The sequence below is a fragment of the Bombina bombina genome, chromosome 4 (genome assembly GCF_027579735.1).
Source record: "Bombina bombina isolate aBomBom1 chromosome 4, aBomBom1.pri, whole genome shotgun sequence".
NCBI lineage: Eukaryota > Metazoa > Chordata > Amphibia > Anura > Bombinatoridae > Bombina > Bombina bombina.
Window position 1 is genome coordinate 802,618,214 of NC_069502.1, and position 25,946 is coordinate 802,644,159.

At 40.1% G+C, this 25,946-nt stretch overlaps 1 protein-coding gene across 1 annotated transcript in view; it reads left to right on the plus strand.

Moving 5' to 3' along the window:
* Positions 1–25,946, plus strand: part of LOC128657877 (gastrula zinc finger protein XlCGF26.1) — a 138,780-nt gene that overhangs the window by 28,987 nt on the left and 83,847 nt on the right. Inside the window, exons 6-7 of the mRNA XM_053712306.1 lie at positions 485–708; positions 1,558–1,726. Of these exons, the coding sequence (XP_053568281.1) occupies positions 485–708; positions 1,558–1,726 (393 nt within the window). The remainder of the gene's footprint in view (positions 1–484; positions 709–1,557; positions 1,727–25,946) is intronic.

A 25,946-nucleotide genomic window follows, 5' to 3' on the forward strand; every position in this document is an offset into this window, starting at 1 on the left:
GATGTGACTGCTAGTGATCTAGACTCAGGTTTAATTCAATTAAATTACACAATTCTTGTTTACATTTTATTTTCATCTTAAGTTTTTAAAAGATACCATTGCCCCTGTAAATAGTGATTCTTTAGATTGTGTTTTTTTTATTATTAATTCAATTGAAAATGATACTAAGATTTAATTGAACATGGAACAAACAGAAGATAAGTGGCTAATAAATATACCAGAAGCTGCAGAGCAGGACATATGCGACAATATAGGTATAGCTGATTGTATGTGTGTGACATGTCTGAGGGATACAGGGCACAGGTGAGTGTATGTGTGTGATGTGTCTGAGAGATACAGGGCACAGGTGATTGTATGTGTGTGATATGTCTGAGGGATACAGGGCACAGGTGAGTGTATGTGTGTGACATGGCTGTGGGAAACAGGGCAACAGGCTGCACACAGATATTGTTCAGAAAATAATTTTGTCCTTTTTTGCTTATAGGTCTTTCAGCTGAACCACTGGACACTTACTTCAGGATGGCTACTAGAAGCAGAAGAATGCCTAAGAAGTATCTGGACGGCGAGAATTTGTGGACGGGCAGCGCAGTGCGAGAGGAGAAGAAGGCCAAGAAGAGAAAAAGGAACACTGTAGGAGTTAGAGGCATGGAGTCACAGGGAGCTGTCTTTCCTGAAAGGCTAGGGAGTGCTGTGCAGGCTGTCACAGAGGTAAGTGTTGGGCCCTTTCACCCCCTTTCTGCCCCCCCCCCCTTTATCTTCCTTTAGTCCGCATTCTTATGCTGGGCCTTCCGGATCTAACTCTGTCCAATCCCTAGCTCCCCCTCCTATACACTGGGTTGTTTCTGAGCAGGACTTGTCTTCACCGGATAGTCCTCCAGGTCAGGGCGGCCCTGTGTCATCGGCTTATAATTTTGCAGAGCAGGTTTTTTCTGTAGGGCCAGAGCTTGTAAGTGTTTTTTCTTTGGCCGATCCTGGAACAGCCCCAGCCCCCTTGTAGGGAGGCGTGGTCAGCTTCACATAGACCAGCGTTGGGTCCGCATGTGATCAAGGAGGGCATCCATTCCTCCGGGGGTATGCTTAGGCTGGGATGAAGGGAGTTCCTATAAAGAGTATCAAATCCGTACCTATGTGGTAGACGGGGGTTTGTCAGATGAGCGGTCGAGCTAGGATAGGGACAGGGGAACCAGAAGGGGCCCTCAGATTGTAGGTCCCTATACGATAGTTGATCACGATGCCCCGCCCTATAATGATAAAAATCTATGTTGTGGGCGAGGTGATGTCATATCGTTATGCCTCAGATAGGAGTTTCGGCTATCCCAAATAGTTTTTCAGGGCATCAATATAGGCATTGCCACAGAGAGTGCGGGTAGGGGATATGTTCATGGGGCCAATAATATACACCAGCAGTCCTTTGTCCAAATAACAAACACTCAAAGGAATGCTAAATTTTTAAAGGTCAGCGACGGGCACTTATATATGAGAGTTAATGATTCATCTAATAATGTGCCGTTAAATGCTGGTAACGGTATGAGTATGAGTAGCATATATTATCCACAGGCTGGAAAGGAGGTTTCATTTGGAATCACGGCTGGGGAAGGGCGGAGGGAGCAGCCAACTAAGGAGCAACGAGATCAAGGAACAGAGAGCCAGCAGGAGCAACCTGGTCCGAGCAAAGTGAGGCCTAGGGAGGAACTTTCAATTCGTGGAGCGGGGGTACATAAGAAAGGTAAGAAATGTAGTATCGTTATCTCATCCGATAGTTCTAGTTGCAGGTTTGACTCTGATGTTGTTATAGGCAATAATATTAAAAAAAAGTAGGGGCACGGTGGGGGTCAGAAGGCCTCTAATTCAGAGAAAAGTGAGGGGGATAATGTTATGGATAACGAAACAAATGGTGTTAAATCAGTTCCACTCTCTTCACATTTAAAAGGAAAAATAGTGCAGAAAGCTCGGAAAGGAAAGTTCCTTGACTTTTTTAGTATTACTAGGGAAGCTGTTGCCAGTCAAGAGCAAAGAATGCAGCAGCACCACCAATTCTTCTTAAAGGTTTATTGGACCAAAGACATATTTCTTTGTTTTAATAAACCTTTAACAAGAATTGGTGGTGCTGCTGCATTGTTTGCTCATGGATATTTGTTTGGGGAATTTGGTGTTATACCCTGACAGCTTGCACACCTTATATACCTGCTTGAGTGCTGAACAGAGTTTGAATTGCCACTAAGTCAACAGGAGAAGGCGCTAAGGCTAGGAAAAAGATTTAATTTGTGGACTGGGTTAAAGGGTTTGCAGTATACTCTGAATGTTTTCTGGATGTTTTTTGGATGCTCATCTAGAGCAAATAAAAGGTATGATGCAGTATTTGCATTTAATTGCGGATTGTTTCACAAGCTATGGGGGAATTCAAGAGAGGTAGCGTGGCCACGGGTGTAAAGGGCAGAAAGGATTTTTGGGTAAAAATCATTGACATATGGTCATGCTTAGTTCAATTAGCAGAAGAGCAGGAATCCGTTTATTGTTAAGAGAAATAAATATGAGGTGAAGGAATGTTGGGCGTTTAACGACAAGCGCTGTGACAGGGGATTATCTTGTAAGTACAAACATATTAGTAAACACTGCACAGGTAATCACCCCAGTTTGGATTGTAGAAGAAAAGAAGGGGGTAAGAATAATTCCTTTCAGGGCTCAGGCAGATTTCAAGGGGTTGGGGCTGGGGTCGGCCAGAATCCCATTGAAAGTAACTAAGATTTTCAAGGTATTGGAAGGATATCATAATGTCGAGGACAGGGGGATGATAAAGGAAGGTTTTGAATTTGGTTTAAAGGTGCCTATTCAGGGAGAGGTATATGGGGCAAAAAAGGCAAATAATTTAAAATCTGCATACGAATTACCAGAGGTATTGAGGGAGAAATTAAAAAAGTTAGTTGATTTAGGGAGGATAGGAGGCTTTTTTTTTTTTTTAGTTTTGAAAAAGCTTTATTGAAATAACTTCAAACATTTACAAGCAGAGAATAAAACACTCACAGCATAAGTCTGTTGGCAATCATCGAAATCCCTGTGTTTCAGTTCTTACATTTGTTGTGGGTTAAACAAAATAATACAATAAGAAATGGACTAGAAAGGCCATCAAACAACAATTATCAATATTGGTTACATAGAGAATTGTCAATATGAATTTTGCAAGTGTTTAGCAGGACATAAAGAAAAAGAAGCATAGACAAACGAAGGAAAGGAAGAGGAAAGAAAAAGAAGAGAAGAGGTCAAATACACGTGTTCCTGAGTGAAGTGAAATAAAGTTTGCTGAGGGATATTAAAATTACAGTATGGGCTTACCCCTATCAAGGGTGTTAGGTTATCTTGCGTCCTCCTGGTAATTAGCTGCGGGGTCTGGATTCCCATAGGAAGAGAATCTCGCAATAGAAATCCAATTGGTTAATGGAGAAGTAATGAAACCTCTCTAGTCGTATATTTAGCGAAACCTGAGCAAGCCACTCGTCAGTCGTAGGAGTAATCTCCTGTTTCCATCTCCGAGGAATGAGTTGCTTAGCACTATTCAATGCAATGTGTAGAAGCCTAGTGTGGGCCTTAGATTGCATTTTGGGAATATCATGGAAGAGTAAAACTACTGGATCTAGAGTAATGTCGCGTCCTAGGAGTTTGCTCATTTCCTTAGTTATGGAGCACCAAAACTGCTGAATACTAGGACATGACCACCAAATATGGTACATGGAACCCTCTTGGTTGCACTTCCTCCAGCATCTGTTAGATGTCAGGGGAAAGATGTATTGTAGGCGTTGCGGGGTCAAATACCATCTCATTAAGAGTTTATAATTGACTTCCAGCAGGGAGGCGGAGTGAGAAGATTTGGCTATGTTGTGGAAAATTTTATTCCATTCCTCTACTGATACTTGCCCGCAAGGTCTTTTTGCCATTTTTGTGTGTAAGAAGGAAGGTGGTCTGTTGGAGGTGAGTTCAGAATAGCATACAAAAGCGATATAGTATGGGCTGGTTGGTGAGGTGCACTACAGAGTTGTTCAAATCTAGTGCGAGTACGCACCTGATCCTGTTTGTTGTTATGAGTGTTGATAAAATGTGTCAGCTGATTATATCTTAGCCAGGTAGCGAAGAAGTCGTTCTCCAAGTTTTGCATTTGTGTCATTGGGATTATTTTTGTTGCCTCCGTCAACAGATAGACCGGGAGAAGTCCATGGATGTCTAGTTTTAAATTTTTTGGAGGAGAATTCCCCACCAAGAAGTCAGGATTGGAGAGTGATGGTGTGAGAGGGGATGGGATACTAGAGAACGAGGTGTTTTTCTGTATCTGTCTAGACCATACCTGAAAAGTTTCTTTTATAATGGGATAGTTTTGGATTGTAGAAGGTCGGTGTTCAAGGGAAGCCAACAATAGCTCCCTAGCTGGGGTTTCCCCATTAAGTTGTGTTCCAGGGAGACCCAGGCTTTAGATGAAGTTGTCGACTGGTAACACCAATCAGCAGTCCTCTGAAGGATAGTGGCATCTTTGTAATTCTGGAGATTTGGTACACCTAGCCCTCCCCTAGTTGGATGCAGATATAGTGTTGTTTTAGATATCCTTGGTGGTCTTTTACGCCATATGTAAGAGTTAGTGATGGACTGTAGTGTAGGAAGTGATTAGGAAGTGGGATAGGGACTGTTTGGAAGATATATAAAAGTTTAGGTAACAAATTCATTTTTACCACATTAATCCTTCCTATCCAAGTAATTGATTTAGGGAGCCAAGATGCAATAAATGAGTTGAATTTGTGTATAAATCTTTCATAGTTATATTTGAACAGGTCATGTAGGTTAGGTGATAAATGTACGCCTAAGTACTTTAACGTTTTGGTTTGAATCTGATATGGATAATCAACTTCCAATCGTTTACATTCTGCCGGAGACATTTCCATTGGAAGTAATTCCGACTTGGAAGAGTTTATTGCGTAGTTTGAGGCTCTCCCGTATTGGGACAAAATTAGGCGAGCTGCAGGGAGGGATTTAGTCGGGTTGGTAAGGGAAAGCAGTAAGTCGTCCGCAAACAATGTAGCTTTGTATTGTGTCTGGTTAATCTGCAGACCACTCCCCTCCGAGCTGCCCCTAAGCTTGATTGCCAAAATTTCCATAGAGAGTACAAATAATAAGGGGGAAAGAGGGCACCCCTGTCTCGTCCCATTCTTAATATGAAATGAGCCGGACAGGATACCATTCACTTTAACTTTGGCTGTTGGGCCCACATAAAGTGCAAAGATTTTGGAGATAAATTCCTCTGGGATACCGAATTTCTAGAGGGTGAGTTTTAAAAAGGTCCAATCCAACCTGTCAAAGGCCTTTTCAGCATCTGTTGACAGGAGGATTGAAGGGGTTTTATGTAAAGAAACAAATTGCATAAGTTGCAGCACACGCGTGGTGTTGTCCCTGGCCTCTCGACCAGGTACAAAGCCTGCCTGATCCACATGAATCAGCAAAGGGAGGACTGCATTGAGTCTATTTGCCAAAACTTTGTTTAAATCAACATTCAGGAGGGAGATAGGTCGGAAGTGAGCTAGCTCGTCTGGGGATTTGCCTGGTTTGGGCAGTACTGTTACTGTGATAGGAGGCCTTTTTTAAGGAGAAACCATTGGAAAGATTGTAAGTTCCCACAGGAATAGGGCCCTCAATCCCTCCTGTATGTGTTTTGTGAATTACAAGTCTTGTACTGTTTTATTTATATGAATCCATGGACAGCGCTGCGGAATATGTTGGCGCTTCATAAATAACGTATAATAATAATAATAGTGTCACCGTTGGGGGTGGTTCCGAAAAAAGAGGTTGGTAAATTTAGAATGATTCAACATTTGTTTTATCCTAGAGGTCAATAAATGTCTGCCCATGGGATGCGCAATTACGTGCACATATTTTGAGATGTTCAGTACCTTTTTGCATTGGTTGGTACAGAGAAGGACAGGTAGCAGATCAATAATCCATTACTTAGATGACTTTATGGTTGTCGGTGAGCGTGATACAGGCGAATGTGATAGGATTCTAGGGAAGCTGTTAAAAATTGTCATAGAGTTCTGGGTTCCTGTAGCACAGGAGAAATCAGAGGGACCTTGTACTAGTTTGTCATTTTTAGGCATAGAAAATGATTCAGTGAATAAACAATGTAGATTGCAAAGGATAGGGTAGCTAAGATGATAAGCTATAAAACAAGTGATAGGTATGAAAAAAGTAACACTTAGGATTAGGGCTGCTAAATTTTGCATGCAGAGTAATACCCTTAGGAAGAATTTTTAAAAGAAGACTGGAAATCGGTACAGGGGGCGCGGTGTTGTCCAGCCATAGAATTAGATTGAACAAACAGTTAAAGGGGAAGTTGCAAATTTGGGACAGTTTTTTTACAAAACTTTAAAGGGATAAGGATTTGGGAGGAACAGGTATTGGCAAATGAGATACATTTATACACAGGTGCTGCGGGCGGAGTAAGTTTTGAAGCATTTTTTAATGGCAAATGGTGTGTAGGAAAATGGCCTCAGGTATGGGAGGATAAAGGTTAGACAAAGAACCTAGTGTTGTTGGAATTATTCCTAATTGTTATTGCAGTAGAACAATGGGTAAGGAATTGGCTAATAATCCTCTCCCCAGGTCATTGCATACGTGCAGCATTTCATTCTAAAGGCTTCATATAAGTTTTAGGGCTAAGAACATTCCGGGCGTTAAAATTTTTATTTCTGATTCCTTGTCAAGATTTAAATGGGATATGTTCAGAAAATTGGCACCTAATGCAGAGCAGAAAGATGAGGACTGCCCCATTTATCTTTGGCGGTAATGGGGGGAGGTATGTAGGGTACAGGGACATTGATTGGTGGTTTGTCGGTCAAACTCATATGCCCTCCTAGTCTGCAGACCTTTCAGCCTGTTATCTGCCAAGTTACACCTCTGAGTTGCATGTGGTTACGTGGGGCCGCCCATTTTCTTTACAATCTCCAATAGGGCTAATATCCAGCACAAATGTCCCAAGGTGTGTGCACACGCTGTGTGGGGTTAACTGCCAACCCCCAGAGATAATGCCAAATATCAAGAACACAGCAGCACCACTTGTAATTTCCAAACCTTCTTTTATTCCATATCACATGGGCAGCAAAAAGAAGCTAAAACAGAACAATATTTTAGGTCAAGCACCCTTATTTATGTTCATACAGTGTATGTACCCATTAACCAACTTAAATACCTGTAGGCAGGTAAGACCACACCTTTTTATTTAACACTTTACATATACCTTTATGGTTTTCATTGGTCTACACCTATATATACTATTTTTCAATAAAAAAAATATTTTTTAGTTTAAAACACATCTAAACAGACATGGAAAGCAGCAGATCTACCATACAGATTTGTGTATGAAAATAAACTTTTCCTACTATGTGGCGCCACCTGGTGGCGCTACATAGATGATATCTTTGGCATTTGGTGGGGCGACATTGGTACCCTCCAGTGTTTTTGTGCTGGAATTGAATTCTGCAACAAGGAGCATGAAATTCACATTATCCTGGAGTGAGGAGTCTATAAACATTTTGGACACTAAGGTATATAAGGATGGGGTGTGCTAAAAAACTGATTTGTATAGAAAGGATACAGATAAGAATAGTCTTCTTCACTATACTAGTGCACATGCCCCAGCTCTAATTAAGTCACTTCCTTTTAGCCAAATGTTAAGGGTGAGAAGAATTGTGAGAAATGATGGCTTAGCCCTGGTTGGACTAAAGGAGACGGGAGATAGATTATTATTTTTTTGGAGGGAGGTTATACACATAACATGATAGAGGATGTCATCAAAATGGTACTGGAATTACTGAAAGGAAGGGTCAATAAGGAGAATAGCCTAAATAAGAAAGACCATGACAAGTTGGTATTTATTTCAGAATATAATGCCTATGCCTATAGCCCAAGAATATTACGAAAACATTGGCACATTTTAAGTGAGTGTAACCCTAAAGTGAAAGCCTTTAAACAGCCACCTATGCCAGCATACACTAGACTCCCCAGCCTAAGAGATAAGGTAATCTGGGCTAATGTGGGGAGCAAAAAGAAGAGTAGACAGGGCTTTATAACCGCAAAGAATAATGGCCGTTTCCCTTGCCTTAATTGTTCAAATTGTAACAATATGAATAAAGGAGATAGTTTCACTCATCCCTTAACGGGTCAGAATTTTAGGATTAAAGGGTACTATAATTGTAATAAACAGCAAATTGAACCCAGCACAACAATCCAATTGGTAAGTCTTAATCATATAATCATATAAACCACATAACTGGTTGCAGCAATTGCAATTCAATAATTAAAGGGTCTTATTTTTTACATCCACACACAGGTCATAAATTTCATTACAAAGAACAGTATACTTGTAATACCAGTTATGTGGTTTATATGATTAAGTGCCCATGTGGGCGGGCCTATGTTGGCGAGTCCTCTAGAAGGGTCCGTGATCGGATCACGGAACATAAAAGTAACATCAAATGCCCGTGGCACATCCTTTTTTAGCAGCAGGACATCATATTAGCCAGCTTCGGTTCCAGGTTATTGAGCAGATTAAGTTACCTAGAAGAGGAGGCAATAGAGATTTATTGCTTAAACAAAGAGAGACTTTTTGGATATTTCATCTCGGTACCCTGGAACCGAAGGGGTTAAATAGAGAGATAGATTGGTCAGTTTTCTATTAGTCAGGTTTTGGGATGTTTGATTGCTACATTTATTTTTCTAGGCCAATAAGTAGATTTAGAGTAGGTATTTAGTGTTGTTAGAGTTGTGATGAATATACATCCTTTTTTTTTATAAATTATAGTTAGGTACTGGAGGTTTCATAGCTGTTGGTACTTTGTATTTTATACAGATTCAGCCTATGATGTAACAATAGGTGGCGCTGTTTGCTACAAGTTGAGCAGATGAATAAGATTGTAAGGGTTAAAACCCCAGGAGGCTATTTAAACAGGTGATTCTGTATGAAGTGGATTTTTTACTCTGTGATGTTCTGATACATTACATTAATTTACATTTTGGCATATTTGGATATCCTCTGTTCTCTTTGTTTGTCTATACTATAATTGTAATGCCAACTTTGTAATATATCTAATTAAGTGTCCGTGTGACATAATTTATATTGGCAAGACGACCCAACGGGTCAGGGATAGAATCCTACAACATAAATCAAATATTAGGACCAATGACCTTAATGCTCCTGTAGCATACCATTTTTTGAAAAAAGACCATACTATCTCACAATTAAGATTTCAAATGATTGATTATGTACCCATTCCTAGAAGAGGAGGCAATAGGGAATTACTCCTTCAGAGGCGTGAAGCCTTTTGTATAAATAAATTAGAGTCATTAATCCCCAAAGGTATGAATAGGGAACTTGATTTGAGTGTATTTATATAAAGACTGATTTCATGGTTTATTTATACAAGTTATGTGATATATTTTGCATTGTTTATGACTTAATCTGTATGGTAGAACTGCTGCTTTCCATGTCTGTTTAGATGTGTTTTAAATTATAAAAATATTTTTTTATTGAAAAATAGTATATATAGGTGTAGACCACTAGGGGTCAGTGTATACAAATGAAAACCATAAAGGTATATTTAAAGTGTTAATTAAAAAGGTGTGGTCTAACCTGCCTACAGGTACTTAAGTTGGTTAATGGGTACATACACTGTATGAACATGAATAAGGGTGCTTGACCCAAAACGTTGTTCTGTTTTAACTACTTTTTGCTGCCCATGTGATATGGAATAAAAGAAGGTTTGGAAATTACAAGTGGTGCTGCTATGTTCTTGATATTTGGCATTTTCTTTACAATGCCGGTGCATTGAATTGTGTTACAATTTCTTTCATGTAAGTGGCAAGAGTCCATGAGCTAGTGACTTATGGGATATACATTCCTACCAGGAGGGGGCAAAGTTTCCCAAACCTCAAAATGCCTATAAATACACCTCCCACCACACACATACTTCAGTTTTAAAACTTTGCCTCCCTGTGGAGGTGGTGAAGCAAGATGTACTTGATTTTCTTCTGTGAAAGGCGCTTCTAAGCATTTTAAAGCCCAATTCATCTGAGAACAGTGTTTGTCAGAGGGATGTGAAGGAAGTATTGCCTGTTGAGTAAGTGGTTTCACCCATGGGAAATCCTTTCAAAGGCTCTCTGTAATCGGTGGTAGGGATTCATTCCTTGCATCCCTTTTTAGATCGACATTATACTTCTATACCATTACCTCTGCAGATATTTTTCGGGACTGGTTTGGGTGTCTGCTATATGTGAATGGGTGTCTTCCGGTAAGTATGTATTTTAAGACACTCTTAGCTATGTTTGGCGCTTTGTTATAAAGTTTTAAATATATGAATTTGCTTATATTTGCCAAGAGTCAGGTCTATGTATATTTCCCTTTTCTGCAGACTATCAGTTACAGTATGGAGTTTTTATTTGGGAAGATTATTTTTTATTTCTATCTCTTACCTGGGGTTTCAGACGTCTTCAATCTGACTTTGTTTCCAAATTTTCACGGGCAAACTAGGCTCGTCGAGACTTAAAATGCAGTTTTTTATGGCGTCATTTCTGGCGTGGAATTTTTTTGGGCGCGAAAGTGCATCTAAGGTGACTTAAAGGGCCACTGTAAGTAAATATTTTCTATGCCTGTTACTAACTAACTACCCCAAATATGCTTTTTATCAATAGCATTTCATTAACATATCTCTACCGTATATCAGAAATCTTATCTGCAAATTTAATTGTTTTCCAAACCCACTCCGTGGGTATCCTTTGCTCTGTACCAATCCGTTTACAATACCTAGGTTTCAAAATGGCGCTTTAAACACAAAGTTAATGGTTTAAGTATTTTGAACACGCAGTGCTGAAAATAGTGGGCAGGATAACGTGACATCATCGGCGAATAAAAGATATAACTTTTAGAACGTTATGAAACTTAGTTTTGGAGAAAATATAGGTCAGTAGGTTTTAATTAATGTTTATTAACTTTAATATGTTAGTTGTTTAGCTTAAAAATTATAACAGAAAGTAATCCTTTAAGTGTTGTCATTTCCTGCGTCTTTGTTGGCACGCGTTGTTTAGGTGAGGAAGTCGCACTTGTTATGACACAAGTTGTGTCATTTTCTGATGTTAACTTTGGTGCCAAAATATTTTTTTCCTTTTTGTGTCTTGCTTCCTACTTGGCGCCAGAAATCTTTTTTGTATATAACCCCTCTTCCTTTTTGCTTCTGGTTCTCTCCATGTTAAGAACTATGATACTATTTTTTTTGCATTCTACTTTTGCATAAGTATTATTTCTCAATCCTGAAACTGCTATATGAGGAAATTGGATATTTTGTTTAAATGTTATTTTTTTATTTTTACATTTTGCAAGATGTCTGAATCTGATCCTGCCTCTGATGTTGCTGTAGAAACCATGCTGCCTGAACACAGTGCTACCAAAGCTAAGTGTGTCTGTTGTAAATGAAATTATGTTAACCGATGTTCTTCAGCCCAATTATGTGGCATTTGTCATGATAAGCTTTTGCATGCCGATAATGTTTCTATTAGTACTAATACACCGACTCTTGTTCCTTCAACGTCTAAAGTACCTGATATTCCTGCAGATGTTATGAATTATATTGCTGCAGCTATAGATAAAGCTATGTCTGCTATTCTGCCTTCAAATAAACTTAAAAGTTCTTTTAAAACTTCTCATAAATCTGATTAAATTTGTATTGACCGACAGTATACTGAAATATCCTCCGCTGATGAGGATTCTTATGGTTCAGAAGATCCTGATTCAGATTCTGAATTTGATAAATCTTCCTATCTGTCTTGATAATAAAGCCAGTAAACCTTTGAATACTGTTTTTAAACCTCCTAAGGTTGCTCCTGAGGTTTTTCCTGTTCCAGATGCTGTTTTTGATATGTTTACTAAGGAATGGTGTAAGCCTGGTTCTTCTTTCAATCCTTCTTCTAGGTTTAAGAAGTGGTATCCTTTACCTGTGGCTAATTTAGAGCTTTGGGAAAAAGTTCCTATGGTTGATGGGGCTATTTCCACTCTTGCCAAAGGTACTACTATTCCTATGGAAGATAGTACTTCTTTTAAGGATCCTTTGCATAGGAAGATTGGATCTTATCTTAGAAGAGCATATTTACATTCTGGCTATATTCTTAGACCCGCTATTTCAATGGCGTATGTGGCTGCTGCTTCAACTTTTTGGTTGGATAGTGTAGCACAGCAGGTAGAAGATCATGATTTGTCCAGCATTATTCTTTTGCTTCAACATGCTAATCATTTCATTTGTGATGCTATATTTGACATTATTAAGATTGATGTTAAATCTATGTCTTTAGCTATTTTAGCCAGTAGAACTTTATGTCTTAAAACTTGGAATGCTGACATGGTGTCTAAATCTAGATTACTATCTCTATCTTTCCAAGGTAAGAATGTTTTTTGGGTCTCAATTAGATTCTATTATTTCCACTGTTACTGGTGGGAAGGAAGTTTTCTTACCTCAAGATAAAAAAAATATAAGGGTAAATTTAAGGCTCCTAATCGTTTTCGTTCCTTTCGTAAGAATAAGGAACAAAAGTCTACTCCTTCCCCTAAGGCCTCCGGTTCCAATTGGAAACCATCCTTAAATTGGAATAAAAGGGTATCGAATAGGATTCAGAATAAGGCCACCTGTGAGAAGATTCTTTCTTTCTCATATTCCGACAAATCCTGTGAAAGCTCAGGCTTTTCTGAAATGTGGTTCAGATCTAGAGCTTTCAGGGGTGATTGTTCTGGTTCCTCTACAGGAACAGGGTTTGGGGTTTTATTCAAATCAATTCATTGTCCCAAAGAAAGAGAATTCTTTCAGACCAGTTTTGGATCTGAAACTTTTAAATCGTTTTGTAAGAGTCCCAACTTTCAAGATGGTGACTATAAGGACTACTCTGCCTTTTGTTCAGCAAGGGCATTTTATGTCCACAATAGACTTACAGGATGCTTATCTTCATTTTCCAATTCATCCAGACCATTATCGGTTTCTGAGATTCTCTTTTCTAGACAAGCATTACCAGTTTGTTGCTCTTCCATTTGGCCTAGCAACAGCTCCAAGAATCTTTTCGAAGGTTCTCGGTGCTCTTCTATCTGTAATTAGAGAGCAGGGTATTGCAGTGTTTCCTTATTTGGATGATATCTTGGTACTAGCTCAGTCTTTTCATTTAGCAGAATCTCACACAAATCAACTAGTGTCGTTTCTTGAAAGGCATGGTTGGAGGATCAATTTACAAAAGAGTTTCTTGATTCCTCAAACAAAGGTCACCTTTTTAGGTTTCCAGATAGATTCAGTGTCCATGACTCTGTCTTTAACAGACAAGAGGCGAATGAAATTGGTTTTAGCTTGTCTAAACCTTCAATCTCGATCATTCCCTTCAGGGGCTATGTGCATGGAAGTTTTAGGTCTTATAACTGCAACATCGAACGCGATCCCCTTTGCTCATTTTTAATATGAGACCTCTGCAGCTTTGCATGCTGAATCAGTGGTGCAGGGATTATTCTCGGATATCACAGTTGATATACTTAAATCCCAGCATTCAACTCTCCCTGTCTTGGTGTTTAGACCATCATCGGATTATTTAAGGGGCCTCTTTATTTCACCCTTCCTGGACTGTGATCTCAACAGATGCAAGTCTCTCTCAGGTTGGGGAGCTGTCTGGGGTTCTCTGACAGCACAAGGGGTTTGGAAACCTCAAAAAGGCGAGGTTACCAATCAACATTTAACTCTGTGCTATCTTCAGTGCTCTTCAGGCTTGGCCTCTATTGAAGAGATAACTTTTCATTCTTTTTCAGACAGACAATGTCAAAACAGTGGCATATGTCAATCATCAGGGAGGGACTCGCAGTTCTTTAGCAATGAAGGAAGTATCTTGAATACTTTCTTGGGCAGAGTCCAACTCTTGTCTAATTTCTGCAATTCATATTCCATGTGTAGACAATTGGAAAGCGGTTTTTCTAAGTCGTCAGACTTTGTATCCAGGGGAGTAATCTCTCCATCCGGATGTGTTTCATCAGATTGTTCAGATGTGGGGTCTTCCAGAAATAGATCTGATGGCCTCTCGTTTGAACAAGAAACTTCCCAGATATCTTTCCAGGTCCAAGGATCCTCAGGTAGAGATGGTGGATGCTTTGGCAGTTCCTTGGTTTTACCAACCTGCTTACATTTTTCCACCTCTAGTTCTTCTCCCAAGGTCGAGCTCCAAGATCATATTGGAACAATCTCATGTGTTTCTGATAGCACCTGCATGGCCTCACAGGTTTTGGTATGCAGATCTTGTCCGGATGTCCAGTTGCCAGCCTTGGCTGCTTCCTTTAAGTCCAGATCTTCTCTCTCAAGGGCCGTTTTTCCATCAGGATCTCAAATCTCTAAATTTTGAAGGTATGGAATTTGAAAACCTAGTTCTTAGTCATAGAGGTTTTTCTGACCCAGTAATTAACAGTGTTACAGGCTTGTAAGTCTGTTTAGAAGAATATTTATTATCAGGTTTGGAAAACCTATCTTTCATGGTGCTCCTCTCGTGATTTGTCTTGGCATTCTTTTAGAATTCCTCGGATTTTACAGTTTCTTCAGCATGGTTTGTATAAGGGTTTGTCTGCGAATACTTTGAAGGGACAAATCTCTGCACTTTCTGTCTTATTTCATAGAAAGATCGCTAAGCTTCCTGATTTTCACTGTTTTGTTCAGGCTTTGGTTCGTATCAAACCTGTTATTAAGTCTATTTCTCCTCCTTGGAGTCTTAATTTGGTTTTAATGCTTTTCTAGGCTCCTCCTTTTGAGCCTATGCATTCTTTGGATATTAAACTACTTTCTTGGAAAGTGTTTTTTTTTTTTGGCTATTTTTTCTGCTAGAAGAGTTTCTGAGTTGTCGACTCTCTTGTGAGTCTCCTTATCTGATATTTCATCAAGATAAAGCGGTTTTACGGACTTCGTTTAATTTTTTTGCCTAAAGTTGTGAACTCTAACAACATTAGTAGGGAAATTGTTGTTCCTTCTTTGTGTCCTAATCCTAAGAATTCTCTTTAGAGATCTGTTCATTCTTTGGATGTGGTAAGAGCTTTAAAATACTATGTTTAAGATACTAAGGATTTCAGAAAGACTTCTAGTCTATTTGTTATTTTCTCTGGTTCCAGGAAAGGTCAGAAAGCCTCTGCCATTTCGTTGGCATCTTGGTTGAAACTTTTGATTCACAAGGCTTATTTGGAGGCGGGGCTGTCTCCGCAGCAGAGAATTACAGCTCATTTTACTAGATCAGTTGCCACTTCTTGGCCTTTTAAGAATGGAGCTTCAATTGACCAGATTTGCAAAGCAACAACTTGGTCTTCTTTGCATATATTATTTACTAAATTTTACCATTTTGATGTATTTGCTTCTTCAGAAGCAGTCTCAGTTTGATTCCCTTTGCCTATGTTTTTTGAAATTTAAGAAAACTTATTTATTATTTGGATTTAATTTTTTCAGCGTAAGTAGCAGTTGTCATTTTATCCCTCCCTCTCTAGTGATTTCCACATCTTCGGTATTGTATCCCATACGTCACTAGATCATGGACTCTTGCCACTTACATGAAAGAAAACATAATTTATGTAAGAGCTTACCTGATAAATTCATTTCTTTCATAGTGGCAAGAGTCTATGAGACCCACCCTATTTTTTGGTGGTTATGATTTTTTGTATAAAAGCACATTATTTTTTTCCAGTTTCTCTTTTTTGTATGCTTTTTACACCTCACTACTTGACTATACGTTAAAACTGAAGTATGTGTGTGGTGGGATGTGTATTTATAGGCATTTTGAGGTTTGGGAAACTTTGCCCCCTCCTGGTAGGAATGTATATCCCATACGTCAATAGCTCATGGACTCTTGCCACTATGAAAGAAATGAATTTATCAGGTAAGTTCTTACATAAATTATGTTTTTTATTTTGATTATGTTTTATGAGTTGACAGTTTCTGAGGATCGCTAAAAAATTCCGCCATAAAGACAAAATGATAGTATTAAATTAATAAATATGTGACCTTTTCCAACGCCAAAAATCTGTCTGTCATTATTATTATTACATAGGGGTAAAGTGAAATAAAGGATATCTGTGGGAAAGTGTTTATTGGGTATTACTGTGTAGAGAAGTTAAAGTTTAAATTCCTTAAAACACATAGATGAAAACTCACCTGTTATTTGTGGTGATTGTGATATATGTGGGGATGAACGCAAAAATGAACCCAAAAAAACTGAAAACCTCTGCAGCACAAGGGTATGAAATGGCTCAGCAGTTAAAAGGTTAAACTTGCTAGCTTTCATTGGGCAATATTACAAGTTGAGCGCTAAACTGGGTGCGTAAATTAACGCACTTTCCTTAGCGCTGCCATTACAAATGACTGAAAAACCTCCTTGTGCTGTGCGTTATGGTGCGATAGCCAAGGCCTGTGTTTACATGCTCGTGCACACTTTCCCCCATAGACATCAATGGGGAGAAAGTGTTTGATTGTGATCGCGGAATGTACATCGCTGTAACGCAACCCCATTGATGTCTATGGGGAAAGTAAAGTTACATTAAAATCTAACACTCTAACATAAACCCCTATTCTAAATACCCCTAATCCGCTGCCCCAACATCACTGACACTATTTAAAGTTATTAACCCCTAAACCACTGTCCCCCCAACATCGCCCGCAGACAATAAATAAACCTTGTAAACCCTAAACAGATGGCCCCCCACATCACCAACACTAAATAAATTTATTAACGCCTAAACCGCTGGCCCCCCACATCGCTACTACTATAATAAATCTATTAACTCCTAAACATTCGCCCCTCCACATCGCTACTACTATAATAAAACTATTAATCCCTAAACCTAACTATTCTCTATACTTTAAATTAAATTTACAATATAACTATCTTAAAATAAATAAAAATTTACCTGTGAAATAAAAAAAAAACTAAGATTAAACTATACATTTCCTTCTTAATATAAGGAGAGTCCACGGCATCATTCCTTACTGTTGGGGAAATACTGAACCTGACCACCAGGAAGAGGCAAAGACACCCCAGCCAAAGGCTTAAATACCTCTCCCACTTCCCCCATCCCCCAGTCATTCTTTACCTTTTGTCACAGGAGGATGGCAGAGAAGTGTCAGAAGGTGCGGAGTAGTTCTTTGGGAAGGGTATCTGCCCTTCGATATGGAACTGGAGTTTTAAGTAGATGGTAAGATCATTTCAATTTTTTACATATGATGAAAACGCTAGAAGACAGGGTCACAGCGTGGCTCCTTTTATCTTAATAGAATCATGGGTTAATATCTCCTGAGGGGGATTATTGAACAGTGGGGATTAATCAAATGTGATGCTTTGATTTTTTGCTGCTTTATGTGTGAGATTTATTGGGCTCATAGACTGTTTGTTATATGGCTGGAACGCACAGGTTTTTGACTACAGCTTGTAGCTTGGCGCGTTTTTTCTCATAGCAGAGGCGGACCTGCGCACCATGTGACCCGGGAGTGGTCTTGCTTTCATTTCCTCTTTCCTGACCGAGCTGGCTGTTGGAGAAGACGCCTTTTCTCTGTTATATCTGGGTCTAGGAGGTGGTGAGTGCCCCAGCCATTGGGCGTATGAAGGTGCTGTTTTTTGAGAAATAAAAAAAGATTTTTTTTTATTGTCTGTGTCCTACTGTCTTTAGCTTAAGCTATGGATGATTCTGAGATACTAGAGGGTACTCCCTCTATTCCAAATAGTAATACCTGTTTATATTGTGAGGAGGCCTTGGAATGCTCGCCCTCTCAACTATGTTCCACATGCCTTGTAAACGTTATTAGGTCTAAAAAGGTTAACCCCTTTAGTACCACTGAGCCGTCCACCTCTCAGGACTTGCCGTCCCATGTGGTGCATATCCATTAGTCATCTCCTGCTACACATGCAGCTTCCCGTAGCACGCCTAATCCTCCATCTGGAGGGAGCCTTTTACCATCAGATTTTACCGCGCAGTTAAAAACCGTGGTGTCTGAGGCCCTCAGTGCTTTACCTTGCCCCGCTAAACGCAAGCGAAAGGTTAAACATAGCTCTCCTGCCAGGGTTATCATGTGATTTATTGGAATTATCTGTTCTGACTCAGTTATCCGAGGATGGGGTCACATTCTGAGGCTTCAGAGGGAGAACTTTCTGGGTCAGAGTCTGCTGCCTCTAAGCCTCCTGCTGCGGAGTTACCAGATTTTAGATTTAAGATTGAACACTTACGTTTTCTTCTAGAGGTCCTGTCTACATTAGCGGTTCCAGAGGCCAAGCTACCTGATGAAACTTTGATTCCTAAATTAGATAGTGTACGAGGACAGGGTAGTACTGTTAACTTTTCATGTACCTGTAAAGATGGTGAGCATTATTAACAACGAATGGAACAGAATTGGATCTTCCTTTTCCCCTTCCTTTAAGAAATTATTCCCAGTCCCGGACTCTCAATTGGAATTGTGTGGTTCCGCCCCTAAGATGGATGGCGCTATCTTCACGCTTGCAAAACGTACTACTAACCCACTTAAGAGCCGATTGATAAGTAGATGGAAACTTTTCTAAGAAAAATTTTCCAACATACGGAATACTTGTTTCAACCGGCAGCGGCTTTGATTGAGGTGGAGGGTCCTCTCGACGTTATCCAGGAAAGGATTGAGAATTGCTAATTCTTTTATCTGTGATGCAAACATGCAGATTATTCGCCTAATTGCTAAGGTGTCTGGTTTTTCAGTTCAGACCTATCAGGCGCTCTGGCTGAAGTCCTGGTCTGCGGACATGACTTCTAAGTCTAGACTTCTCTCCCTCCCTTTTAAGGGAATGATTTTATTTGGTCCAGGCCTGGACTCCATTATCTCCACTGTTACAGGTGGCAAGGGTGCCTTCCTACCGCAGGATAAAAAGAACAAGTCTAAGGGACAGAGTTCTTATTTTGTTCCTTTCATTCGGATAAATCCCAATGACAAAAGCCCTCCGCTAAGACCAAGCAAACCAAGAGTACTTGAAAGCCGGCTCAGTTCTGGAATAAATCCAAGCAGTGCAAGAAGCCCGCTGAGACTAAATCGTCATGGTGCTGGATCGTGTGGGGGGCAGACTGTCACGCTTTTCAGACGCTTGGTTCAGGGACGTGCAGGATCCATGCGTCCTGGAGGTCATTGCTCAGGTATAGATGATAGGTTTCAAGTCTCATCCACCCAAGAGCAGATTTCTCCTCTCAAACCTGTCTTCTAGACAAGAACAGAGGGAAGCCTTTCTGGGGTCATTGTCCTGTTACCTATCGCAGAAAGAGGTTTGGGATACTATTCAAACCTTTTTGTGGTCACAAAGAAGGAGGGAACTTTTCACCCAATCCTGGACCTAAAGTGCTTAAAGGGATACTGAACCCAAATTTTTTCTTTCGTGATTCAGATAGCGCATGCAATTTTAAGCAACTTTCTAATTTTCTCCTATTAGCAAATGTTCTTCATTCTCTTGGTATCTTTATTTGAAAAGCAAGAATGTAAGTTTAAATACCGGCCCATTTTGGTGAACCACCTGAGTTGTTCTTGCTGATTGGTGGATACATTCATCCACCAATAAATAACTGCTGTCCAAGGTTCTGGACTTTCTTTTTCAAATAAAGATAGCAAGAGAACAAAGAAAAATTGATATTAGGAGTAAATTAGAAAGTTGCTTAAAATTGCATGCTCTGAGAATAGATTGGAGGCTGCTAGTGGGTTCCGGTGGAGGTGGAGCAAAGCTTGTGCTGCTGAGCTCTCCAGTCCCATAGCTGCTGGCGGTGGGTTTTCGCCCCTCCCCAACCCCTGGGGTTGCTACCTGGACAGTTCGTGAACATTATCTCTGGGACCCAAACAGTGGAACTCCAACCCACTGTGCTGACGAACAAGGTCAGCTGAAAAGTACCTATACTCCGGCTAGCTACTACTGCTGTTTGCTTTACTATCACGGAGAGCTTGCACCTTCTAACCATCACCCCTCTCCTGTGGAGGCTGCATGAGAGGAGGTAAGAACACTGTAAATTTTGCCTGAAATTACCCTTCTCTCCCTTATACCCTAACGAGGCAATTCATATCTCTTTGCTGGAGATCCCTTTACCCCCCCCACTGCCGCCACGTCTGCTTGCTGATGATAACCTAAAGAATCAGAAGAGAGCTACCGGCGACTTTGTCTCACCTGAGATCCACTGCGTCCTTCAATATTTGCCCTGCCTCCTCTCCCACCGGTGCTGCGTGAGAGGAGGTGCCGGGTCTGGCAGAGGACTATGCGCAGGGTCACATTCTGCCTTACGAGGCTCTTGGCGTTACCCCCTCTCCCTCCTCTCCCACCGGTGCTGCGAGAGAGGAGGTGAGGGGAATAGAGGCTGAATATGACGCCGCTGAACACAAGAGTGTGCGGCAGGAGACTCCTCTGCTTCTTTGTCAGGACCGGCTTGTGATTCCGCTGGAATTCCCCATCAAGCGTTCACCTACAGCAGACAGGCGGTAGAAGAGGAGGAGGTGAGTTCCCTGAACTTTGCTCTATCCAAAGGTAGAGGCTTCCTTTGTTGTAATTGCCCGGGGTACATAGAAGGGGAACAGCAACAGAAGTAAAGTTATTTCCTGGGACAAAGAGGCAAAGAAAAGGGAGAAAGAAGGAAAGAAAGCTCAAGAAAAGAGAGTGGAAAGGAAAAAAAAGATAGAGAACACATGGAGCTAAGGGAAAAGAAGGTAAAGAAAAAGATACATAGAGGAAACAAGAGAGAAACACTGTGTATTATTTATGTAACCATCAAGGAATTGGCTGATACATTGTTAAGTGCCTGATGATCTTGTCTGTATAAAGAGCCATAACTTTGTACCCCTGAACTGACAGACCGCACAGACAAACCCTTGATAGCTGCTTAGAGAATCTTGCTACTCACTGGGACTAAACTGAGCTCTGTAACCCAGGTTACCTTGAGACAAAGAAGAGTTTTTTGACTTAATAGTCTTATTCAATTCTCCAGCCTGTAATGTGAAATAATTCTTTTTTTCCCTCATGTAATATTGCTTTATAGGGTGGAAAGTGTTGTTTTCTTGTTGTTTCTGTTTCTACTCTGTTATTGTGCAATTATTATAAGGCTTTAGGAGAGGGGGCAACCTCTTCGGTTGCATAGAGGCAGAGAAGAGTTATTTTTCCCGGCCTGGTTTAACAGTCTAAAACTCCTCTAAATGAGAAGAAAAGAGAGGAGGGGGAAGGAAGGAAAAAGGAAGAAAGGGGTAAAATAAAAAAATAAAAAATGTAATTTTAATAGTCTTCAGCTATTAAGGCAAATTATCAAAAAGTGTTTAATAGATAACTATCTACCCCTATCATTCTTATAACTAAACAAGATCTATAAAGGACCTAAGTTTAATGGTCTAGTGGTTTTCTTACTAGGGAATCCTATCCTTTTTTTTTCTCCTTAAATCTTGATTCTTGTATGAACAGTGGCAGATGCCCCACAGACCTAATGGCCTATTGCATAATTGCTCTACCTTAAAAACCCTGTTCCTTAATCAGCTACTTTTTCCCATTGATAGTGAATGGGGAAAACTGAGATCTAAAGTATCGATTTTTTTGTAACTATATTCTTTAAAATGATTAGAATACAATCGCCTAGATTTAGAGTTCTGCGTTAGCCGTCAAAACCAGCGTTAAGGGGTCCTAACGCTGGTTTTGGCCGCCCGCTGGTATTTAGAGTCAGTCAGGAAAGGGTCTAACGCTCACTTTCCAGCCGCGACTTTTCCATACCACAGATCCCCTTACGCCAATTGCGTATCCTATCTTTTCAATGGGATCTTTCTAACGCTGGTATTTAGAGTCTTGGCTGAAGTGAGCGTTAGAACTCTAATGACAAAACTCCAGCCGCAGAAAAAAGTCAGGAGTTAAGAGCTTTATGGGCTAACGCCGATTTATAAAGCTCTTAACTACTGTGCTCTAAAGTACACTAACACCCATAAACTACCTATGTACACCTTAACCGAGGTCCCCCCACATCGCCGCCACTCTAATTAAATTTTTTAACCCCTAATCTGCCGACCACACACCGCCGCAACCTACATTATCCCTATGTACCCCTAATCTGCTGCCCCTAACATCGCCGACACCTACATAATATTTATTAACCCCTAATCTGCCCCCCCCAACGTCGCCGCTACCTAACTACACTTATTAACCCCTAATCTGCCGACCGGACCTCGCCGCTACTCTAATAAATGTATTAACCCCTAAAGCTAAGTCTAACCCTAACCCTAACACCCCCCTAAATTAAATATAATTTAAATCTAATGAAATAAAATAAATCTTATTAAAAAAATTTATCCTATTTAAAGCTAAATACTTACCTGTAAAATAAACCCTAATATAGCTACAATATAATGAATAATTATATTGCAGCTATTTTAGGATTTATATTTATTTTACTTTGTATTTATTTTAACTAGGTAGAATAGTTATTAAATAGTTATTTACTATTTAATAGCTACCTAGTTAAAATAATTACAAAATTACCTGTAAAATAAATCCTAACTTAAGTTACAATTAAACCTAACACTACACTATCAATAAATTAATTAACTAAACTATCTACAATTATCTACAATTAAATCAACTAAACTAAATTACAAAAAAACAAACACTAAATTACAAAAAATAAAAAAAGATAAACTAATTACACCTACTCTAAGCCCCCTAAAAAAATAACAAAGCCCCCCAAAATAAAAAAATGCCCTACCCTATTCTAAAATAAAGTTAACAGCTCTTTTACCTTACCAGCCCTTAAAAGGGCCTTTTGCGGGGCATGCCCCAAAGTAAACCGCTCTTTTGCATTTAAAAAAAACATACAATACCCCCCCCAACATTACAACCCACCACCCACATACCCCTAATCTAACCCAAACTCCCCTTAAAAAAACTAACACTAAGCCTCTGAAGATCTCCCTACCTTATCTTCACCATGCCGGGTATCACCGATCCGTCCAGAAGAGGGTCCGAAGTCTTCATCCTATCCGGCAAGAAGAGGTCCAGAAGAGGGTCCGAAGTCTTCATCCTATCCGGCAAGAAGAGGACATCCGGACCGGTAGACATGTTCATCCAGGCGGCATCTTCTATCTTCATCCATCCGGCGCGGAGCGGGACCATCTTGAAGCAGCCGACGCGGATCCATCCTCTTCTTCCGGCGACTCCCGACGAATGAAGGTTCCTTTAAGTAACGTCATCCAAGATGGCGTCCCTCGAATTCCGATTGGCTAATAGGATTCTATCAGCCAATCGGAATGAAGGTAGGAAAAATCTTATTGGCTGATTGAATCAGCCAATCAGATTCAAGTTCAATCCGATTGGCTAATCCAATCAGCCAATCAGATTGAGCTCACATTCTATTGGCTGATCGGAACAGCCAATAGAATGCAAGATCAATCTGATTGGCTGATTCAATCAGCCAATCAGATTTTTCTACCTTAATTCCGATTGGCTGATAGAATCCTATCAGCCAATCGGAATTCGACGGACGCCATCTTGGATGACGTCATTTAAAGGAACCTCATTCGTCGGGAAGTCGTCGTGCCGGATGGATGTTCTGCGTCAGAGGAGCGAAGAAAGAAGATTGAAGATGCCGCTTGGAAGAAAACTTCGCCCCGATGGAGGACCTCTTCTCTGCCGCTTGATTGAAGACATCGCCGGATGGAAGACTTCTTCTTTGCCGCTTGATTGAAGACATCGCCCGGATCGGATGAAGAGTTCTGCCCGGCTGGGTGAATACAAGGTAGGGAGATCTTCAGGGGGGTAGTGTTAGGTTTATTTAAGGGGGGTTTGGGTTAGAGTAGGGGTATGTGGGTTGTAATGTTGGGGGGTGGTATTGTGGTTTTTTTTACAGGCAAAAGAGCTGATTTCTTTGGGGCATGCCCCGCAAAAGGCCCTTTTAAGGGCTGGTAAGGTAATAGAGCTGTTAACTTTTGTATTTTAGAATAGGGTAGGGACATGTTTTTTATTTTGGGGGGCTTTATTATTTTATTAGGGGGCTTAGAATAGGTGTAATTAGCTTAAAAATCTTGTAATCTTTTTTTATTTTTTGTAATTTAGTTTAGTTTATTTAATTGTATTTTAGTTTAGATATTTGTAGTTTATTTAATTTATTGATAGTGTAGGTGTATTTGTAACTTAGGTTAGGATTTATTTTACAGGTAAATTGGTAATTATTTTAACTAGGTAGCTATTAAATAGTTATTAACTATTTAATAGCTATTGTACCTAGTTAAAATAAATACCAAGTTACCTGTAAAGTAAATATAAACCCTAAAATAGCTACAATGTAATTATTAATTACATTGTAGCTATCTTAGGGTTTATTTTATAGGTAAGTATTTAGATTTAAATAGGAATATTTTAATTAATAATATTAATTATATTTATTTTAATAAGAATTTAGTTAGGGATGTTAGAGTTAGATAGGGTTATTATACTTATTATATATATATATATATATATATATATATATATATATATATATATATATATATATATATATATATATATATATATATAATAATAACGATATTAACTATATTAACCCTAATATAATTAGGGTTAATATATATAATATAATAACTATATTAACTATATTAACCCTAATATAATTAGGGTTAATATAGCTGGCGGCGGTATAGGGGGATTAGATTAGGGGTTAATCTATTTAATATAGCTGGCGGCGGTGTAGGGGGATTAGATTAGGGGTTAATTAATTTAATATAGCTGGCGGCCGTATAGGGGGATTAAATTAGGGGTTAATGTAATTAATATAGCTGGCGGCGGTGTAGGGGGATTAAATTAGGGGTTAATAATTTTAATATAGCTGGCGGCGGGGTAGGAGCTCACATTAGGGGGTAGGTAATATAGCTGGCGGCGGGGTAGGAGCTCACATTAGGGGGTAGTTAATGTAGGTGGCGGCGGTGTAGGGGGCTCACATTAAGGGGTAGGTAATGTAGGTGGCGGCGGTGTAAGGGGCTCACATTAGGGGGTAGGTAATGTAGCTGGCAACGGTGTAGGGGGATCACATTAGGGGGTTATACTTTTAACCCCTTAACGACCAAGGACGTACGCCATACGTCCTCAAAAAAAATACACTTAACGCCTGAGGACGTATAGCGTACGTCCTCGGTCTGGAATGCAGCTGGAAGCGATCCTGCTCGCTTCCAGCTGCTTTCCGGTTATTGCAGTGATGCCTCAACATCGAGGCATCCTGCAATAACCCCCCTTGGCCATCCGATGCAGAGAGAGCCACTCTGTGGCCCTCTCTGCACCGGACATCGATGGCCGGTTTCGTTGGTGGGTGGGAGCCAGTCTGGGAGGCGGGTGGGCGGCCATCGATGGGCCGTATGATGTGGAGGGGGCGGGATCGTGGGCGGGAACGCCGGGGGCGCGCGCAGGTGTGCGCGCGGGTAGGGTGCGGGTGGGAACCGCTACACTACAGAAAAATGATGTGAAAAAAGTGGCAGTGAGGGCCAAAGAGATCTAAAGTATTTTCGATCTAAGAGATCTGGGAGGGGGTGGAGGGTTGGTCTTTTGGGGGGGCAAGCTACACTACAGAAAAATATTTAAAACAAATAAAAAAAAACAAATGTTTTACTATAAACTTGGTACTGGCAGACAGCTGCCAGTACCAAAGATGGCTACTAATAAGTTAGAGGGGGATGGTTAAAGAGCTGTCTGGGGGGTATCAGGGAGGTTGGGGGCTAAGGGGGGATCCTCCAGAGCAGCATATGTAAATATGCCTTTTTTAAAAAAAAAAATATTTTTTTATCAAGGATAGCTTTTTTTTTTAGTACTGGCAGACTTTCTGCCAGTACTTAACATGGCAGGGACAATTGTGGGGTGGGGGAGGGAAGAGAGCTGTTTGGGAGGGATCA